Source organism: Ceratotherium simum, chromosome Y (genome assembly GCF_057802395.1).
Source record: "Ceratotherium simum simum isolate JZ-2026a chromosome Y, ASM5780239v1, whole genome shotgun sequence".
NCBI lineage: Eukaryota > Metazoa > Chordata > Mammalia > Perissodactyla > Rhinocerotidae > Ceratotherium > Ceratotherium simum.
The window spans coordinates 4,999,697-5,015,419 of record NC_141941.1 but is presented as its reverse complement, the minus strand read 5'-3'; the positions used below and the strand labels follow the sequence as shown (position 1 = coordinate 5,015,419).

Sequence of the window (15,723 nt, the reverse complement as noted above, 5' to 3'; positions counted from 1 at the left end):
TCCACATTTCAGCAAGAGAGGATCAGCAACAAAGCAACGTTTCTTTCCGGGAAAATCGCCCTCTGCATCTTTGGGAAATGCTATTGCGAAGCCTTGCCTTGCTTTTTTGACTTTTGTTTAGAGTAGGGGTGTTCTAGAGCTGGTAACCCCTCTTAAGACAAGATGTCTCAGCTCAGATAATTCCTGAGAAGAGGGAGCAAGAGTCAGGGCTTACAGAGCTAGGTGGGGAGTCCTTGTGGCCCGCTGTCTCCTCCACCTCACTGAATGCTGGTCCCTCCTCCTCTCTAGGGGCCGAGAAGCTGATCCACCACCTGCGGAAGCACAGCGTGCCCTTCGCACTCGCCACCAGCTCGGGGTCCGTGCCATTCGAGCTGAAGACCAGCAGGCACAAGGAGTTCTTTGGCCTGTTCGACCACGCCGTCTTGGGCGATGACCCCGACGTGAAGAAGGGGAAGCCAGAGCCAGACATATTTCTCACCTGTGCCAAGAGGTTTTCTCCTCCTCCTCCCTTAGAGAAGGTGAGTCCAGCGGTGATGAGAAACGGCAGCAGCAGGCCGCCTGCATTAACACAATTTGTCAAATGCTAGTGCTCTTGGTGGTCCCTGTGGACGGGGACCGCAGAGTGCTCCTTAGACCTGGAGACAAGGGCCGTGGGGCCCCTGGGTGGGAGGAGCACAGTGAGATCACTCCAGTCTGGTGGGGAGCGTAGCCACCCCAAGTCACCAGGACGGTGAGCCCTGGCCGAAATCTTCTGGGATGCACAATCGTATCTAACAAAGCTCACCTTTCACAGAATGCTGCCTGACGGACATTCACAGGGAAGGGGGGCCGGCGTTCGCTCACGTGGGGCTGCACCAGCCTTATATGTAATGAGCAGACGGGAAGGCACATGTCCATTGCAGTGCAGACAGAAATCATCAAACTCACTACCCCGCACCCCAAATGCTTCTCAGGTGTTATATTGTGACTGCAAAGCTTTTGCTCACAGTGATCTCTGCTTTCCAGCGCAAAGTTTCCAGGCTTCTATGTGTTTCTCCACTGGAAAGAGGCCGCTGGTGGGGCTTTGTGCTGAAGGACCCCCTCTGGCCTCCGTGGGCTGCTTCGTTATGTAGGGTCCGCAGTGGAGATGGGGCAAGTGGTTTCTGCAACTTAGAAGAGCATTTAGAGTGAGTCGACAGTGGCTGTTCACCATTGCTCCGCACTCTGCTCACGTGCTGTGACGGCCGAGATGGAGGGCTTAGCCTGGAGTCTCTGCAGAGGCAGATTCCAGAACAGCAGGAGACGTTCTTGAAAGGGAGGTTCCTGCTGGTGACATAAGTGTGTTAGCAGCAGGAGGGCATTCCTCGGGGTGACACTGTGTTCCCTGATGCTTCCTGTCTTTGAAGAATTCGTGCTATGCTGGGGCGTTAGTTCAGAGAAGAGCATTTCCACGAAAGGTTTTTTCAAGGTTTGCCTGTCATCGCCAACCAGTGGGCAACAGATGGGACGCTGCCATTTACTATACTCATCACAAGCGTAGGGATCGTTGCTCAAAAACATCCTTCCAAACGCAGCTGAATGACTGGGGCATTTTTGTATGATCTGCTTTGTTGGCCCAGGGTCCAACTTACTATATTGACTCTGTAACGGCCGAAATATGTCGACACACATACCTCAAGTGTTGTTCTGTTTCTCCGACCCCAGCTAGGCTTCCCACAGTTCAGTTTAATTCTGACATTAACTACCTGGGGTTAGCACAGAGCCCATGGGGTAAAGGATCAGTCCCACAAGTCTGCCCCCAACTCAGACACCAGCCGCACATGGGGTACCCAGGCCACCCACACTTCTGCCCAGGTGACTACAAATTTGGGAGTTCCTACAACCCCTTTCCCAGGTTCAGTAATTCACTAGAACAACTCACAGAACTCAGCATAACACTACTTGCATTTCCTGGTCTGTTATAAAGGATACAACTCAGGAAAGCCCAATGGAACAGGTGCATAAGGCAGGGGGTGGGGGTGGGAGGGGCGCAGAGCTTCCGTGCCCTCTCTGGGCGTGCCACCCTCCCTGCACCTCCGTATGTGCACAGCCCAGAAGCTCCAAGAACCCTGTTTTTTGTGGAGGCTCTATTACATGGGCATGATTGATGAAATCATTGGCCTTTGAGGATTGAACTCAATCTCCAGCCCCTCTCCCCTCCCTGGACGTGGGAGTAGGGCGCAAAGTACCAACCCCCTAATCATGCCTGGTCTTTGTTACCAGCCCCCATCCTGAAGCCATCTAGGGGCCCGCCAAGGGTACCCTCATTAGCAAAGACTTAAGCATGATTGAAAGAGGCTTATTACAAAGAACACAAGACACTCTAATCGCTTAGGAAATTCCCAGCATTTTAGGAACTGTGTGCCAGGAGCTGGGGACAAAGACCAAATATATGTTTTTTATTGTTTCACAGCCGTAAAGAATCATTGAGTGACAGTGGCAACGCATTCGTAGGGATACACATAGATGGGCTGATTGAAACCTCATTGTTGAATCCAACTCAACAGCAATTGTATGTCAAAGGACGAGCCTGAGGTGGCCCAGCCACTAAGCCATAGGGGCAAAGCTGAGCCCTCAGGGGCGGCCTAAACCTGTGTCTGCTTCTCATATCAGGACATCTGTGGTTGGCGCGCTTGGCATCTTACTCTAAATTCCGTAGAAATCTGTTCTTTTCTCCTAAGAACTTTTCCCTGTCTCCTAAAGAATTTTTCCATACCTTCGGGTTATAAAGCCTTCCTCGTAGAAATGCTCTTTTCTTTGTTTGGGGCAGCTTGCTGTTTATCTATTCACGAGTAAAGTAAAGGTACCCAGAGAAGTTTAGAGTAGGTAGGCGCCCGCTCTCAGTACCGTCTTTATAGCTGGTAAAGACTGGAAGTTTGCTGTGAGTGTCCTCTGTGTGTAGGGCTGAGACCATCAAAGGAAAAAGATACTCCATTTCTTTCAACTACAAGCGGTCCTTCTTTTGCAAGGCACCGTGTTTTAAAGTACGTATGGAAACAAAGTTTACATGGAAACCACATGTTCTCTTTGCAAGAGACCAGTTTCAATGAAACCCTGCAAAGCAGGACACAGCCCCACGGCGCCCATACACATAAGAGTTTCCCTTAACAAGGCACCCCGCAATAGAGGCCAGGTCAGTGGGGTTTTAACATCCCAGCATTATCCTCATTGACGATGTTCGTTTCAGACTTGTCAAAGAAAGATGAGTAATTGCACATCTTATGAATAATTTAGCTCTTCAAGGGTTGTAGACATGACCCTTGTTGCTAATCCACATTTATTTATGGGTGTATTTGTCTTGCAGAGAGGAAACCTTTCTTTGTCATATTTCTTAGGCAAATATAGTGAAGACTTTTCGGGTTTTTCCTCGTGTGATGTGCTTATTGTAATACTGAAGGAGGATTTTAACGTGCCCCTGCGGGGGGAGGCACTGCTAATTTCGTACTTGCTTATGTCTCCCTGATACATGAAGCAGTGGCACAGTGGCTCGTTGAAATGTGAGGTAGCTCAAAATTGTTGAAATATGATATGGCTCTCAGATGGTAACCTGCTGCTCTCTCTGTGATGCGGTGCAGGTGCGAGCATAGATGGGCGTAGTGCACCTCCAGAGTTCAGTGGCATTTCAGGCAATTATTAAGTCCCTAGAGAGACTCATGGGGCCGTCAGGAATTTATTATGCTGGGAGTGTCACCAAATTCATTAGGTACAGTAGTAATAGTAGGAGAGTAGTACACCAGTAGTGTTTGAGGGAGATGATATTAAAATATTAAGTACTATTGGGGCCGGCCTGGTGGCGTAACGGTTAAGTGCATGCGCTCCGCTGAGGCGGCCCGGGCTTCACAGGTTCGGATCCCGGGCATGCACCGACGCACCGCTTGTCAAGCCATGCTGTGGCAGCGTCCCGTATAGAGTAGAGGAAGATGGGCACAGATGTTAGCTCTGGGCCAGTCTCCCTCAGCAAAAGGAGGAGGATTGGCATGGGATGTTAGCTCAGGGCTGATCTTCCTCACAAAATAAATAAATATTAAGTACTATTTTACTAGGAGAAAATGCCCAATACAGTCGGCATTCAGTAATTAAGTTTTCATTGACAATATGTTCCTCTAAGTTACTTGTGCATCACTCTTTTGTGCTAAAAGTAACGCCACCTTGAAAAGTCTGCTTAACTCTTCCTGACGCTAATGAGCGCTCATTGAGTGCCTGCTGTATGCCAGGGAGGCATTCTGCAGGTGGCAGTGCCCACAGACTCACAGAGACCCTGTGGGGCAGAGGTGATCATTGCTCCAGCTTCTACAGCACAGGAGCTTCTGGAGACCTGCAGGGGTGAGCGAGGGGGCTCGACTCCTGTGGCAGGTGGGGGGACTAGCCGGGAGTCACTCCTGGGCCCTGTGGGCGTCTGAGTTCCTGAGTCTGCCACTTGCTCTCCTAGCCACAAAAACGCACGTCTCTGTTGTAAAATAAAAACGATGGCATCATTGACACATGATTTCTTGGGAACATTACAAGTAAAACCTGAAATCAGTTTTAAAAAGCATAGCTATCACTGCTTTTCATGCTTTAGTTTTCTTGTTAATGTGAAAAGCTGAGTTTCAGGGTTTTGTTTTTTAAATTACTTGTTTTCTTTTTAAGAAAGTTCTGCACATTAAGCTTTTGTACACCTAAAGAGTAAAAAAAGGAATGACAAATGCGTTTTAACTGGCGAGTTCCGATGAACTGGATGAGATCTTTATCGTAAAACTCAGAGCGTTCCCTCAGGTACAGAAGCAGTCACCTGAGTCAACTTCTCGATACGTGAAACAGCAATCAATGTGTCTTACATAATCTCCCGACAAGGAAATGTGTTAATGTAACGGTCCCTCTCTACGCCTCTTCTTAGCCTACCTTGTACACATCCCCAAGTCTGCAGACAGCCTACAGACGGCTGTGGGCTGTCAGCCTGTTGCTGCTGCTTAATCCTGTCTCTGAAGAACTTCTCCTGACCTCCCAGAACACTGGAAAACAAGTGGCTGCATTGCTTGTGACAGAGGGAAAGTTCACAGTTGCAGTCAGGGGAGCTGTGCTGGGCCTCTGTCTGGTGGGTGGTTGGATGAACGTTCCTTAGTCAGTCTAACCTGCCTCTACATCCCGTTGCGGGCACAGCCACACTGGAGCTCCTCCTGGGGTGAAGAGAGTTCCTGTACCATAGTTGGCCACCTCCAGGGGTCTCAGGGACCTGGCAGCCCCAGCCATCACTGCCGAAGCCTCAAGGCCACCTTCTCCTGTCACTCACAACCTCTGAGCAAAACACAGGGGCCTCTGGTCATCAGTCTTCAGTCTTATTTCATATTTCTATCTCTTGCAACCTGATTTACCAGGCCCTCCCTTATTTCGTAAAAAAACATCTCGGCCATCTCAACCGTTACCTTCGCAGACAGTCACCTTCTCTGTCAGTGAACCTGCCCGTGCTCGGTGTCCCCACTGAGTTTCTGTGGGTGAGATCGCTTGCTTTCCCAAATTCCACCATCCGGGAGAAAAAACATCTCCCACACTCTCTTAGGATTGGTGACTGGGGGCCTGTAAATTAAACTGACAAAAGACATACGAGCAAGAGAAAAGACGGATTTTTATTCACGTAGGTATGCGGCAGAAAAATGTGATTCGCAGAAAAATGTGATTCAAGGAGACAGTTAGAATCTGCGCTTATCTTAATAGGGGTTGTGGAGACTCAGAGGGGCACTTCTGGGAGAACAAATGACTTTTAGGAAAAATAAATGAGTTCTTAGGAGAACCGATGGGGGAGATGATAGTTTTATGACAGTGTCTGTTAGGCGATTTCTTATCCAGGTGCTCACCTGTGCTGACCTGTCTGCAGAGATACGAATCGGCTCCCCTGGTTGTGAAACTCCCTTCCCAGGAGGGGATTTAGGACAGTTGAATTCTTTACGGAGCCTTTGCTTTTAGGAAGATAAGGAGAGTTCAGAAAAAGCCTCTTCCTGCAGCTGTTGATTCTCAGATGTTTTCAGGTCCTAACTCTGAAGCCACTGTGCCACGTTCCGGGCCCCCTTCACCACCGCGGGGTCCCTGTTTTCCTTTCCCCAACACCCCCTTGTCACTTTCCCGCCCCCTCCTCTGAATGCTCGGCATCTGGCCGGCCAAACGCAAGGCGCTCTCGTCATTTCTGAATGACGCTGCCTCTGGTTCTCAAGCCCTGCCCTCACCCCTGGCCTCTGGTTCCCCATGGCCAGCCCCCAGGACCTCTGGACTGCTGTGTCAGGGGCCGTGATCCCCATCTCACGCTGCACCTTAGCCTTCTCTCCCTCTCAGCCCACCCACTCTCCAGCTCGTCCAGGCCTCTCATCCAGGACCTGCACTTTGCTCCCACGTCCTCAGCACCTGCGTGGCTCTGCTGTGCTGTGTATCCCGTCCAGACCTCCCGCCTGGTGAGGTCCTCAACGCTAAGGACCTCAGACATTTTCCTCCTCATCCTTCTCATCTTGCCAGACCTTCTGCTGCATCTCCCCCTCTGGCAGCGCCCTTGAATAAAGACCATAGTACGTGATCGTCTTGGTGACGCAAAGAGTTAGACAGCCATACATAGAATTTTCCAGTTGTCATTAAGAAATGAGATATGCAGTAATCCATAGGCCTAGAATACAGTCTAATAATACTACATTTGCATTTGATTGCCTGGTATTCCCTGTAGCTATTGGAATGAAGGGAGAGACTTAATCTCCCCGGACAGCAAATGCGGTATTCTTCCTACACACCCTTCTTCCCAGATTCATTGAATGGGTGTTCATCCTCATTTTAAAATCAAGTCTGGTTAGTAATTGCTGTTGCCGTTTTCCCAGCCCCTTCAGATCCAATGAATTGAGTAAACAAAAAGGACGGCAGCACCATCTTCCTTTGCAGTTACAAAGACAGGAGCTCTATGCTGTATCCATTTGTGATGTCTTTGTTTGGTCTTACTCAGCGTAATTCCTGGAAAATAGATCGCTAAGCAATTAATTTTTTCCCATTCTTCAGATTTGTATACACAGACACATGTCACACAGAACGTAAGTTGCTGAAACAATATGCTGGCAGCAACTTCTGTTACTGTGATTGGTGTCGTTACTCGAGGGGCTCCTTTAGATTTTCTTCTTACAATGTGGCTGGACCAGTACCGTTTTGTGTATATTTGTACACAAGGCTATGAAATCGTCACATATCAGCAATTTGGAAGAATGATGGTTCTCATTAGGCCGTTGTAATAGCATGTAGCATGTAACCTATCTTGTTAAGCCACCACCACAGAATGAAAAATTGGACACCACTCCACATATTTAAAAGGATGAATCGTATCTTGGATTTCCAAAAAAATTAACTACACGACCGTGCCCTCAAATAATCTTCTTAGACAATAACTAAACAATACTGCTAGAATAGGGAGCTGTGACATTTAACCAAGAGTGGGAAGGATTTCTTGGTAAATCATTGGTTTTGCCTTTTGAATGTTTCTGAAACAGTAATGTGATAGCCTTGTTGCTCCCTGAGTCCATCTCACCTTCCCAGCCATCACAGCTACCCCTGCTACCCCATAAGGTGTAAACCCCTTGGCCTGGCTACCTTCTCCCTTGCTGGTCACTCCAGGATTCTGTTTTAGCCTTCTCCTCTGTGTTATTAGCATATTGGGAGGGGGGCCTATTGGGGAAAAAAAAGGCTCCTTGGGGACAGGGGTGATAATGAATGAAATGGTTGAGAAACACTGGATTAGTCACATTCTAGGTTAAATAAATACTGATTTAATAGTCCCAAATAATTTCCAAGGATGGTATTTAACAAATTCAAGGGTGATTTTCTGGATTTTTTTTATTTTTTTTGGTGTGTAAGTTTGGCCCTGAGCTAACATCTGTTGCCAACCCTCCTCCTTTTGCTGAGGAATATCAGCCTTGGGCTGACATCCATGCCCATCTTCCTCTACTTTATATGGGACGCCGCCACAGCATGGCTTGATAAGTGGTGCATAGGTCCACGCCAGAGATCCGAACCTGCAAATCCTGGGCCACCGAAGCAGAGTGCACGAACCTAACCACCATGCCACCGGGCTGGCCCCTGATTTTCTGTTTTTTAAAGGATGTCCAGAATAGAATGTGCCCCCATCACTTTATCTGTTTAAACCAGGGTGACTAAGTCATCTGGATTGCCCGGGGACTGTCGTTTATGTTACCAGCAGGTAAAGTGACTGTGGCATCTGATCTGTCAGGCATGTGTTGGAGGAAGAGGAGGACCACCAGGAGCCCCCAGTCCTGGGCAGTTTCTGTGGTCCTCACTCCACCGTGCTGAGCGTCCGCCAGCCAGTCTCCGAGAAGCAGCAAACCCTGAGTGTGGTTCTGAGGTCATACAGGGATCCATGAGGGTGCAGAAGGTTTGGGTCCACCTGGAACCTGAGTGAACAGATAGTCCCACATTTGCAAACCCCAAGAAGAACCTTGGAACCTGTAGTGACTTTGTGTCAAATTTTGTGTGTCACTAAGCAAAAGGAGAAGCTTTATTCCCTAGAGACAATGTAGTTGCATTTGAAAAGTTCGCTAGTTCCAGAAAAGCATAGAACTTAAAATGGACACTTGTGATTGTTGAAAACATAGAATTAGTGACCAAGTGTCATCTGAGCTCCGTCTGGACAGTGTGCCCCTCCCTGTCGTTCCCCTTTCTCTCTTCCTAGTCACGCTCGACACCTGGCCACACCTCCAGCTCACACCCGTGACACCTGCAGGCCCCTCATCTCTCTGCTTGAAGCTCCCACAGTGGCCTCACACCCAGCTTGTCACAAATGCATGCTCTCCATCCCTCCAGCAGAACTTCGGCCCCCACGCCCTCCGCATCAGAAAGTTTGGGATCATCTTTTCCTTCATGTCCAGCACACCATCAAGCTCCCTTTTGCTTCTGAAGCATTTCCCTAATCCCATCCACTTCTGTCCATTCCCCCGCCACTAGCAGACAAAGGTTCTATTACATGGAACTTCTTAGCTATAAAGTGGAGCATCTTATTTATATGATACTTTAAAAAATTGAAGTGCAAAGGCATTTTAACTGCCCCAGAGGTGCTGATGAGCAGCCCGGGTGAAGAACGCGGACGTAGGCTGTCTGGGGTGTTGCTGAGCTCACACATCTTCAGAGAAGTAAGTTCAGCTCCCCCGGCTGATAAACCCCAGAAATGCTTCACCTCCCCGGTACTTGGAAATGTCACTCTTTCTAAATTAAACCCCTCAAGCTACGGTTTAATTAAGCTCATCTCCTCTCCTAGAGATGGAATTCAGATATGTTTTAGCCTTCAGCCCGCTAAAGTGGAAAGAACATTGGATTCCGGAGAGCCGGGCTCTCTCCCTAAATTCTGTCACCTGCGTGCCTGTGTGACCTTCACATTCCCTCTGAACTTCCCTTGGCCCAGATCCCTCCCCCAGGACAGGAGAGGGTTGCACCAGCCGCTGTGCTACAGCTCGGACACCCGGTGGCCCCTTTGTTGCTTTAAGTCCTGTACGAAGACGCTTCACCATCTCCCAGAATTTAGCAGGCGTTCAGCAGATGCTCACGGTTTGCCTGGTGCCCTGAGAAGGTCTGTTTAATCCAGCCCCACCTAGTTACAGCCAAGTGTATCAGTGTCGGCACCCGCTACTAGAAGAATGTTCTTCCTGCCCAGAAACTTCCTTGAATTCATGGAAGTGTGTCCTGAGTACACACTACGTGTGCCATGCTACAAAAACCACTAAATTAATCAAAGTTGTATGCAACATGCGTATCCACACACGTTGGCATGAATCTCATGGCAGGGGGCTGAAATGTGGGGCAGAGGAGGGGGTGGGGGTTTTGCTCCCCCAGCCTCTCCCACATGCTGGCAGTAGCTAAAGACCCTTTCCTTAGAGGGAAGAGCTTCTTTCCTCGGAGACAGAGTGCAATTACATAATTCTCATCTTACGAGTAGGTACCAATGAGTGTGAGGTCAAGTGTACTCAATCAATGCACAGTGGGAAGGGCTGGGCCCGTGCTAAGGAAGGAAGAAGTCCTTAGAAAGGAGGCAAAGTTCAACAGGGTGGAACTCTTTTTCACGGTAGCTGGGTGAGGCACATAGAAACTGCACCAAAATATTTGGCTGTTTGAATGAAAAAACAGACTTCCTCCTTTTATTTGTGCAAGACCTAAGCTATATTATTTTAACTTATATCTTCCAACGGTTTTATGACCCTTGAGTCTTGTGATTAATAGGCACAGTCTTTGCAGGTAACTTTTAAAGATTTATTGTCTGGTTTCGATAGAGGGACGAGCCGTGCTGTGAATATTCATCAGATGTCTAGGTTATTAGGTGCTCTTCTCCTGCGAGTGGTCCTCAGAAGCACGTTAGATCTTAGGAATCAAGACATGGAGAGTAATGAAGACGTAACACCTTTTGAGACATTTTTATAGTTGCTTCAAAATATAGTAGTTGTTCTGCTTTGTAATTCTACTGCTTCTAAGAAGAAGAAGGAAGAAACCTGCAATTCCAGATGCTGTCAGATCACTAAGAGTCCAGTCCTGTGCGCGGGTGGTTCTCGGCAGGATTCGTGTTTGGTGTCTGTTTTCTGCCCCGCATAAATGGCTGCTCTGTTTAATTTGTGCAACGACAATGCCCGGGCGTCAAGGTCCAGCATTTTTCTTTTCCTATAAGCTGCACATTCCCACACCACCCCCTGAGTTTCCCTGCCAGATTCTCATCAGACACCCCCTCCATCCAGTGGACTGGCTGATTAGCTTTTAAAAACCTCAAATACTGTTTTCACATCTCCACATTTCTCAGATTATTTTAGCTGATGTGAAATGTGCAAGTCAAGCTAACGTCCGTGAAAAGCGTGTTTTGATGGCTACTAAGTGAATGGAGGAAAAAGAAAGGAATTCTGGTTCCATTCACACAATGTGCACAATCAGGGTTTTCTTGTTTTTTTTTGTTTTTTTTTTTTTTTTGGCTAAAATACAATCACTTTTGACCTTTCAAGATAGTCAGCCTTACAAGTGGCTTAGTTGAAGAAACCCGCGCCAACTGGCCCGTCTCCCTGGCTTTTGCCTGATGCTCAGGAGGAAGGGAAGGGCTGTCTTCCTCTGTCGTGTTCATCTCATCCATTATGTCTCAGATCTCAGTGCTATATTTGGATTATTAATTCTCAAATGAGCTCAGGACACATTATGAATTGAAAACAGAAACCAATAAAATGTGTACACCTTGGGAACCAGTGAAAATTTCAGAGGGAGGATGTGTCAGTTCCTCTCCCTCTGTCGGTGCTATAAATACCTGTAAAACTTTTCCTCATCACTCTGACATCCCTCCTTTCATTTCCTGGAACATAAACACGTGGAAAGAGCTGTCAGGTGTGCACAGACTCCACAGTGTTCTCAGGTGAGGACAGATGTATCGGGGCCCCTTGTTTTGTGAGTGCCATAGTTTCTGAGCAACCAGTTTTCCCTGACACCCGCCCGCCATGCTCTTCGGAAGGAACCTCACACGGATACAGAATAAAACCTGCTTTTGTGACTTCAGCCAGGCACAGCTACCCCAAGGGATCCACAGAATCTCTTCCTCTGCCCCCACTGAAATTTCACAGGTGGACTGCACAGACCTTCCAGATCCCCACAGAACACGAGGGGTATTGCAAAAGCAAAATGTCACCTGACATTTAAGGGCGTCTCTATGGTCCCGGATAAAACAGTTGGGACGTTTAGAATACCATCGGGTCATAACTTTATAAAGTCAGGGACGGAAATATCACCACCAGGAGGTCTCCGAGTCAGATATCTAAGAAAACAAACCCTGATGGTCGAAGGAGTCATTTCTCCCCTCAGGTGGAAGCCAGCGTCTCACAGTAGAAGCAGAGCGCTTGAGAAAATCGGGGGCTTCAAAAGTCCTCGGAGGAGGGCAGTGGGCCTGTTTGCCCAGGACTGCCAGGTTTTAGCTCTCAAGTCCTGTCTCCTGGGCAGACCAGTTCAGTCTGTGACGGTGGCCTAGCACTGGCCTGTTACAATGTGTGGTGACTAGTTTAGTCCTTGGCTGGGCCCCGTGGGGGAGTCCGCTAATGAAGTGTCTCAGCCCCAGACTGAAGGAAAGAAGGGAGGAAGGGAGTGTGTGTGTGTGTCTGTGTGTGAGTGAGTGAGTGTGTGTGTGTGAGTGTCTGTGTGTCTGTCCCACTGACCTGAAGGCATCAGAGGATGCAGAACTTCTGGTGTCAGACCACACCTGCAGCCAGCATCCCTGAGCCCCTTCCAGGTCACCAGCACGTGGCCTGCTGCCACACGGGCTGATGAGTCAGGGAGAGAGTTATCGTGATAGAAGGCAGGAGGACACGGGCTGGGAGCAGAGGTGAGGGGAGACTGGAGGCGTACCATCAGCAATCCTGGGGGTTCTCAGGACTTTTGGAGAAGAGTGGGGACAGGAGGCCGTCCCACTTGACAGATATCTGGCCCCTACAGAATCTCAATCAAAAAGAATTAATGAAGCCACTTGCACATTCAGTGTGTGGGATTCCAGGAACTCAGGGGAACTTTCTAGGTGCATGTTTTCCTGGGATAGAGGGTGATAGCATGATAACGGGTGGGCTGGCCTGGTGGCATAGTGGTTAAGTTCATGCACTCTGCTTCGGTGGCCCACGGTTTGCAGGTTCGGATCCCAGCTGCAGACCTACATACCATTCATGAAGCCATGCTCTGGCAGGCATCCTATGTACAAAATAGAGGAAGACTGGCACAGATGTTAGCTCAGCGACAGTCTTCCTCAAGCAAAAAGAGGAAGATTGGCAACAGATGTTAGCTCAGGGCCAGTCTTCATCACCAAAAAAAAGAAAAAGCAAGATGACACGTTGACTTACCATTGGATAGACTTCGGGCCTCTCATTTTGAGCGAGTCCTGACGTGCAACTTGCCATAGCGTTGTTCCCACAATGGCACCTTTAGGAGTTCCCTGATAAATTCGGTGCATAGACTCCCCGTTTTACATGTGGGCATCTGAATGAGCATGGGCCATCCCAACAATAAGTGGGTTTACACGATAAACCCAAAGAGATTCCGCATGTAGCACTAGATCTTTGTGCTAATGAGTTTTTCGTTGTGTAACACTGGCACACACAGGGACTGAATTTTTCACCAAAACACCCTAACCATTTAATTTCCAAAGTGCAGCATGTAAAACATGACCAGCTCTGAAATTCCTTTACATTTTAAAAGCATGTTGGTTTGTTTTTCACAATTTCCTCTCATGGTCCAAATGTTCAGTTATTGATTGATCAGGTGTTTATGATCTGAATCAAATTCCCCCAGCTACACTACGTTTTGATAATGCTTTGGCAGCAGCGACGGGAACCCTTCCTCTCTAAGGTAGCGGTGGTGGGAAGGCCCCGGGACCCTAGAAGAGACGGCCCGCTCTCCTCACCGCAGGTCGTAAAGTGGGAAGGCTCCACTTCTGTCTCGCTTTGACGGTAGCACAGCTGACAGTGATGACAATAATGAAAGCCCAGTCTAGATGTCTGGTTACGGAGAAGGCCATCTCAACCTTCTTTTTCTCCCTCACCCTACAGTGCCTTGTCTTTGAAGATGCTCCCAACGGGGTGGAGGCCGCCCTCGCAGCCGGGATGCAGGTGGTCATGGTTCCGGATAGAAACTTGCACCGAGACCTGACGACCAAGGCCACCCTCGTGCTGGATTCCCTGCAGGACTTCCAGCCCGAGCTCTTTGGCTTGCCACCCTACGAATGAGGGGTCCTCGATGCCTCTCGGGGCACCACGCCCCCCCCCCGCGCTCACTGGGGTGACCCACCCTGCACAGAAATCACAACTCCCACATCTCCACGTAAACGGTCATTCCAGCCTGTGACGTCAGCCTTCTCATCCCCAGTGGGCCTGGCCCACTCTCTAAAGTGGGGAAAATCTGTACCTTGACAGTTGAGAAATCAACAGAGACAGCCCAGAACAGAGGTCAAAATTGTGATTTGAATAGTTATATAGTATTTGAATAATCATATATAATATTTGAAGAATCCTATGATTGTATTTGAATAATCATACAATAATCATATACAGTGAATCTACTTACATACATACATGTATGTGAGTACGCGTATGCGTGTACGTGTATGTATGTATACATACTTTTCTAAGACAAAATGAAATTATATTTGTGCTCAATTCTTTTTCTTTTTAGTTTTTCTAAACCCTGGCTGGAAAATGTAAAATATGTATACATATATGTATATACTTTTATGTATATATATGTATATACATATATATTATATTTATATACATTTTGTACTGCTTCACTCTTTCCAAAAAGTGTTGATCTTAATGTGCGATAGCACCTCATACACGTGAGATGGTAATTCTGTTTGGTTTGTAGTCTGAGTGGGAAAGCCATGTTACGGATGAGCCCTTGAGACATCATGCTCCTTATTGGAAAACACTGATATTCTTTTTTGTGTCCTCAAAATATCTCTGTGGACCTCTGCTCAGAAACTACCTCTGAACCATGTGTCATCAATAGTTTCTTTTTAGTGTGAACAAGATGGTAGCCTGTATCTTGCATCTAGGTGCATATACACCTCTGAGAATGTTTTCTACCTCAAAGAAATGATTTCTGTCTTGTCAGAACAGTTATTTTTCTAACACAGTCTCTGATGCAAATATAATTTTATTTCGGAATGCATACTTGCTACGACTAGACCCATAGCACATTTTCGGAGTAATTTACCAGACATTACACTTTAGTGATTAACGCTTTTTAATAGAGTTACTCAGCCTTTTGTAATGGGAAAATTGTGAAAGTCGTCAAAATGGGAAAAATGCAATCACGGGGTATTCCTGCTTGGGGGACCCTTTCTCTGTCATTGTCATTGAAGTAATCGTCAACTCTGTGAGTTATAGAAAAACCACAGTAATGTAAGAGATTATCTGGTGGGATGATTGTTTGTCGATGATTGCCTCTGGCTATTGACCAGTTTTTCATCAGTTCAGCGTTCTTGATTGCCTGTATACGTGTCTGTTCTTTGAATTGCCCTTCAAACCGATTGTAACATCTTACTGGTTCCCTCACCAATTAATTTAATTGAATAAAATTTTTGGCACTTGTTTACATTATATTTGTATGGGAGTGTGATTTTATCTTTTTTTGAAAAACATTATCCTCTAACAAATGTAAAACACAAATGTGACTAATTGGCTTGTTTTTTTTTTTAGCCTAAACAGTACTCATACTGTTTATGTGTGAGTGGCATTTATGTATTTTAAGTGAACCAGAGTGCCTTTGCATCCAGGAAATAAGGGCTCTTGATGAAATGGTCGCCTGTTGGATTTATCTGCTTCTTCCAAAATATGTATGTTGATTTTTTTTTAATCCTTAAGCCAGTTTGCACAAATAAGACAAAGAGGTTTAATACCTCTCTCAGGGATACAGATCTAGATCAGGGTAAGTTTCTCTCCAGGATAAATTTGATCTCAAGTATGATGGTGTTTTTGTTGTTTAAACAAGTCTGCAGCCAAACTCGTATATTTTGGTACAAAGGACAAATACTGATCCTTGGTCAAAGCACACATTTTTTCTTATTCTTCTACGTCAGCCCAATTGCTTCAGTACATTTCAGTAATATTCCGCTGAATAACTCATCGATTTTGCAGAGGTATGATAATGAAAATTTACACCAGAATGAATCCTGCCAAGAAACTTTAAAGAGTAGTTGTACTT

General features: G+C 47.1%; 1 protein-coding gene across 2 annotated transcripts in view; it reads left to right on the top strand.

Annotated features, from left to right (window-relative positions):
* The window catches only part of LOC147911622 (pseudouridine-5'-phosphatase-like), a 55,504-nt gene extending 40,385 nt beyond the window's left edge, over window positions 1–15,119 (top strand). For both annotated transcript variants that reach the window (XM_087427915.1, XM_087427914.1), the window contains exons 3-4: window positions 289–518; window positions 13,569–15,119. In XM_087427915.1, coding sequence (XP_087284041.1) covers window positions 289–518; window positions 13,569–13,745 — 407 coding nt within the window. In that variant the 3' untranslated portion in view covers window positions 13,746–15,119. The remainder of the gene's footprint in view (window positions 1–288; window positions 519–13,568) is intronic.
* Window positions 15,120–15,723: the final 604 nt, after the last annotated feature.